Below are 6,172 nucleotides of genomic sequence, written 5' to 3'. Positions count from 1 at the left end.
CGTCGCGTGGCATAATCCAAACTTTCAACTTTCAACACCACACAGACTTTGGCGAAACACTATGTCCATGTCAATAGTGTCTTGTCCGCTACAGAGACTCCGAATGATAACGGTGATTTACCATTGCTGTATGCAATACCGTTTACATACCGTTCTGTAACCAACACCATTTAGCAAATTATTATAGCGCTCGCCAAAGGAGTTTTGCTCGCGTAGAGACAGACAAAGGTCGTGCAGGGGCAGCACACGTCGCTTGCGGGAACGTAGACTACCATTAATTTGTAAATTTTGTGGACGGCCGCGAATAATCAGGGTCACGCCGAATATATACAGTGTGTTAGTACTTAAATCGACGACGCCCCGAATATAAGTACACCCGCGAATATAGGCTTTTAATGGCACACCATTCATACCCGTTATATTGCAGAAAGTGTTTGATAGTTATGTCCGAATTTAAGTCGGTATCGTAGTTTATTTAGTCCGTTTTTACGTACTTCCAATGTACTACATGGACTCGACGTCTCCGACGTGGTCGTCGAACGTCGCAACCCCGACAACCTCCGGTCTTCGTCGGTGTCGGGCACACGACCCCATTCGGTCTGTCCTACACCCAAACGGGGGCTGGAAACCGCCGGGCGCCGGGCCGGGGGGAAAGTCTGACTGGCCTCGCGACGTGACAACGTGACCACCGTTTCTGGCCGCAGACCGACGTCCCCACGGCGGTCGTGAGTCCGGACTGGTCGTCAGGACTACAGCCAGTTGGTCTCCTGAGGTCTGGCCGACGGTCCGACCGTCGACCTCCGGTGACATTCCCTCCCTCTCTCACCGCCCGTCCATATACTCCTCTTCCCTCCTTACTTCTCTCTCCCTTCGTACATAATGTTTATTGTGTTATCTTCCTATAACATAAGAGTTTTATAAGTTTATTAGAAGTGTAGAAGTTGATTTTTACATTTACCTCTTTTATAAAATCCTCTCTAGGACGCGATACTATAGAGTGGATGTGAATCGAACGTGAAAACTTTATCGGTCAGAATAATTCACTATTTGTTCCTTCTCCAACGTCTTATAAAATAGTCGTGTAGTTGTGTTCACTTTATGTGAATGTCATGGGAACTCGTTGAGTAAACACAGATTGTCTTAACCTGGTTAAGGGTATAACTTAATATAAGTAAAACCACGTAATCTTGGTGAAAAGATATGATAGTACCGTAGAAACGGGTCCAACATGAAATTTTAGAATCTTCATTTTATTCAACCATGTTTCCATCGGTCTTTCTGGTCATATATATTAGACCTTAACGATCAAGTCAGGTTGCACGTCCTCTGTGTAATGTTTCGAGGTGTCCGTCCAGATAATGTTTGTGGCTCCGGGTCCGTCACACATCCGTACACCAGAACACAACTACAGTTCACAATACTGTGCTGTCGTCCCTGTCCCGAGAGCTACTGGTACCAGGACCGGTCCGTCGGTGGACCGACGTGCGGGCGAGTGGGAGGAGTCGCGGTATGGGCCAGTACCTCCAAGACCTCCCGGCCGGCGGCGACGAGGCGGCTCACCAAGTGACAGGCTATCTCTGCGAGAATCAGGTGGGCTCCGAGACGGTCGGATTGTGTTGTCGTGTCTGTCTTCCGAATTCTCCTACAACGTTCTGAACTCCAAGATGCTGAATAATCGAGATATAGACGTTAAATCTTATTAAGGTAAAAAAACGATCTCTCTCGCAAACACAGCCGATTGAAGAAGTGAACGTGGTGAATCACCCTCTAGAAGAATGTGGATAACGTCGTCCCCCCCCCCAGAAGAAGGTACGACACCACCGACAGTGGGTACCGTTGTCTTGAGGTCTCCAGCGACAGGACCTTTGACCTGTCGGAGACCCCTGCTAGAAGGCGAGTGACTCGTGGGATTACCAGGCTGGTGTCTCGAGTTGTGAGGGCAGAGGAGGCAGTCCGAAGATAGAAGCAGTTGCCAAGTTGCGTAGGGAGTCAGAGACATCGCCCGTGCCGTCCCCAGTTTATATCTTAAAATGTGTTTTCGGTTCGTTTTCCAGACACATAATGACGTGTCTGTAACCTAAAACTAAGTCACAACTGTAAAATTTTAGCTGTGTAATGAGAAGTCATCTGCTGAAGGACGAAGGGCGTCCTCCCCCAGTCCTCGAACAGGGATATGGACAACTGTACAGTTCTCTTCTAATGGATACTGTTAAGTAGTCTAAGTACAATTTTATATTGGTTTACAGACTCTAAAGTTGTACTGTTTTGTACAGCATGTCTACATGGTCATGTACATACAAAGGTCTTGGTTTCCCTTAATTTCGAAAATTTTCAGCCAGACCTCTCACAGGCAGGAGGTTTAGTGTTAGTTTTTTTATATTATGTATGTTGTTGTTCTCTCTGCGTGATTAGTTATCAACCAGTCTAGGTATATTGCGCTCACGATTGCAGCGAAACGATTTTGCTGTTAACGGTAACGCTAACTCGCGACGCAAAGGCCGCAGAAGAAAGGATCGGTAAAACCCCACACAACCTGTCGTGACAATCTTTAAAATTCTTTGGACTGAAAGAGGTCCTTCGTGAACACGTTGTCGAACACAAAACGGCGTACTTGTTTGTTCGATTTCGGACCAACCGAGAGAACAATTCGTCCGAAACCTACATGTCCCCGACTTATTGCGATTTCAATGTGCACTCTCTGTGATAATACGCGCAGAGTCACCAGCAGGTGAGCTCCAGAAGAACAATGGTTGGAGAGGTGTTACCCCTAAACCGAAACGAAAACTACCGGTCCATGAAGAGAGAACGTCGGAGGGTAGTGTCGTCCATCATTCCCCAAGAGTAAAGGTGAGGGTGTGGAGGGGACGGGTTTGTCGCCAGCCTGTATCTGCAACGACGGCCATTGGAAGCGACAATCGCGAGCGCTCGGCGTAGGACCCACCGAGAAAGAAGTACACGACCAACTTCAACGTCTTTGCAACCGGAGTCGTGTCGAGCGGTGTGTGTGAAGTGCGCCCTAGTAGAAAGTGTGTGCAGCGGACACTCCCCGCCAAACACCACTTTACTAGTCAAATCACTCGTCTGTGTGGTCAGTGTACGCTACTCTGTCGCTTGCCCAACAAGTCTCGTCGTCCCATCCGTAGGTACGCCGACACACATCTTTAGTTGTTTTGTAGTCAAGGTCCCGTTGCGGTCTCTTATGTAGGTAGCCAACCAATCACAATTAGACGACAAGTAAGCGGCGTACGGTCAATCGTACCGGCAGTGATCTACAGCAGTGGTTTTCAACCAGTGGTACGGGGACAAACTGTCTCGCTCTCGTTCTGTCTCTCGTACCACTCTCGGTTCCACTTTTACTTTTGCGCGCTACCTGTCTCACTCTTTTCCGGCCTCCAGCTTTTCCTGCTGGAACCCGCCGCTTAAAGGTGGGGGTCCGCGGACCGGCCATAGAGCCCATAGAGTTAAAGGTGGTGGACTGTAACCTGTAAAATCCATAGATTTAGGAGGTTCCCTAGTGGCCGTTAGCTGTAAAAATCCATAGATTAGCCGCACCGTTATATAAGCCGCAGCGTCGAAAAAAGGCGCGGCTTATAGTCCGAAAACTACGGTAGTCCTTTCTTCTCACTTACTGTTAGCAGACGCAGTGGAAAAATAAACAATTCTTAAATGTCACAGCATGTAAAAATGATCCAACAGTCAACTATGAAAAAAACACATTGGATTTATGAATGGCCTGACTCTGATGCAATTGGGTTAGAAAGTTGCCCCGCTGTATCATTATTATTATTCCCTGAGTAACCTGTTTAAAAAGTAACGCTGCAGCCCCATATACTCTTTATATAATCCAATACCTCTTTCCTTTCCAGAACCTGATCTCCGCAGCTACCGGCATGAATCTGACCACAGTGGACGACCCCATCCAGAGGAAGTTCCTGCCCAGCTTCCTGCGAGGCGTGGCCGAGGAGAACAAACTTGTCACGTCTCCAAACTTCGTGGTCACTCAGGCTCTGGTGGCCCTCCTGGCAGATAAAGGGGCCCGACTCAGACCTGCCTATGACAAGGCTGACATGGAGAAAAGAGGTTTGTAGACTGAGGGGAACAGAAGATGGTCCTCCATGTTATCCAACTGTCGATGTGCGTTTATTCAACTCGTCTTATTGCAATTATGTTTTATATTGGTAGTATTTATGATAAGTAAGTAGATATAATATAAGTAGTTTTCTTTGCATACTTTACATTTACTCTCATAAGGGTAATTACAAATCTGTAACTAGCACTGCCTTTATTAATTGTGAATATAACTTTACTTTGAACAGTTCCCTGCTCTGGGAAGAATAACAAAAAACTGCATTATTACATTTTGGTGATTCTATCCCATCAGTTTTTTTAACACATATAATGTCAAGGCAATGTTTAATTATGTATTTTTAATCACCTCATGATGATTTTCATGTATTTTTGTAACATATGTAGTTATGGCATAATTCACCAGTAATGTATGCCAGGCTTTCATACACACTTGACTCATGCATCTGCCACCTTGGCACTGCCTCTCTCTGTGTCACTTTTCGGTTTTTTCTGTGCCTTTTTCGTTTTTATGTTTGCCATTTTCATTTCTGTCCCTTCTCTCACTCATCGGGCCATCGTGTCACCTTTTGTTCCGTATCGAGCAGGTCTAATTGCGCAATTATATGCCCATCCTTCCCATAATCCCTCCGCTGTAGGGCCTCTGGAGCTGGCCAACGCTCTTGCGGCCTGTTGCCTGTCCTCCAGGCTGTCCTCGCAGCACCGTCAGTGGGCGGCGCAGCAGCTGGTTCGCACGCTGGCCGCCCACGACCGGGACAACAACAAGAACAGACCGCAGACCTTCGCCGACATGGCTGGGGACCTGCGCAAGTGCTCCTTCATCAAGCTAGAGGCTCACCAGAGCAGAGTGAGTCATTACAGGATTAGGAATGGTTCCCTAGCTTGGTTATAAACTGTTTGGGGTTAAATCAAATCTATGTATTTCCCTTAGGTCATCACATGTGGGTGGTGCAGTAAGAAAGGCCTGTTGGCGACGAGTGGCAATGATGGGACAGTCAGGATGTGGAACGTCACCAAGAACCAGTACACCCTCCAGCAGACCTGCATCTTCAATAAGGAGTAAGTCTTTCTCAAATACTCCAGTCTCTTGTTCTTACTCCTGATACTTTGAAGTGTAAATGAACAGTGCAACAATCAATATTTTTGCATAAAAAATACATTTCTATCGACATTTTGTTGCAAAATCAATATTCTTAGATGGAATCAGAGCAGACTGGGCTCTGGTTTCAGACAGAGGGTGAAAAGAGGGGCTGCAGCACAGGCAGCATGAGACACATAAAGAGCTTTTTGAACATTAGAGCATGGAGACATGTCACAGTAGAGACACTAAATACAAATCTAGGGCTCCTTTTAAAAAAGACCACGCAGAGCTAATAAAAAGTTCATGTTGGGCATACAGTACATTAAAATGAATGCTAACTGCCAAACACTTTGCCCATGAAAACTTTATGAGGTGTTAGTACGTTTAAATATTTCCCATTAACAACTATGAGGTGATGTCCTATTCTTTGACTTTTGTTTTTCCTGCAGCTCAAAGCTCTCTTGTCCTTGGTGTTTATTCTGTTTTATCTCATCAGTGACGGCTCAGAGGAGGGCATGTCAGGTTTAGGATCTCCCAGCGACCCTTGCATGTCTCCTCTGGCATGGAGCGTCACTGGAAAGTATCTGGCTTCTGCCATGGACAAAATGGTCAACATCTGGCAAGTTAATGGTAAGAATGTATCTTTTATAGCTCCTTCGGGGTAACTGCTCTGTTTCAATTTAATTATACGACATGTTAACGATACGCTCCTTTTGAGTTTAATGAGGGAAACTGATCGTAAAATGGTGTGGCCCAGCTTTTTCAGTACTGTGTGAGGTCAGCGGAATATGAATGAGACGGCATTAAGATGTTATAGTTCCCCATTAAAAGTAGATGCTCTGAATGTGCTCCAATGATCACTTCCTTTCCACACACACACACACACACACACACACACACACACACACACACACACACACACACACACACACACACACACCAGCCTGAAACATCTGTCCTCACAAAGTAGGCTAATGTCTTTATCAGATCCAAATCCGTTAGTGT

At 46.1% G+C, this 6,172-nt stretch overlaps 2 protein-coding genes across 2 annotated transcripts in view; both read left to right on the top strand.

The window, feature by feature from the left end:
• The window catches only part of LOC104965166 (gamma-aminobutyric acid receptor subunit beta-1-like), a 417,189-nt gene that overhangs the window by 374,192 nt on the left and 36,825 nt on the right, over positions 1-6,172 (top strand). The window lies entirely within an intron of this gene.
• The window catches only part of herc1 (HECT and RLD domain containing E3 ubiquitin protein ligase family member 1), a 99,737-nt gene that overhangs the window by 67,740 nt on the left and 25,825 nt on the right, over positions 1-6,172 (top strand). Inside the window, exons 27-30 of the mRNA XM_010794105.1 lie at positions 3,867-4,080; positions 4,725-4,933; positions 5,018-5,145; positions 5,664-5,797. Of these exons, the coding sequence (XP_010792407.1) occupies positions 3,867-4,080; positions 4,725-4,933; positions 5,018-5,145; positions 5,664-5,797 (685 nt within the window). The remainder of the gene's footprint in view (positions 1-3,866; positions 4,081-4,724; positions 4,934-5,017; positions 5,146-5,663; positions 5,798-6,172) is intronic.

Source organism: Notothenia coriiceps, unplaced genomic scaffold, assembly GCF_000735185.1.
Source record: "Notothenia coriiceps isolate Sejong01 unplaced genomic scaffold, NC01 NC01_scaffold00037244, whole genome shotgun sequence".
Lineage (NCBI taxonomy): Eukaryota > Metazoa > Chordata > Actinopteri > Perciformes > Nototheniidae > Notothenia > Notothenia coriiceps.
This window is presented reverse-complemented; position numbering and strand designations above follow the sequence as displayed.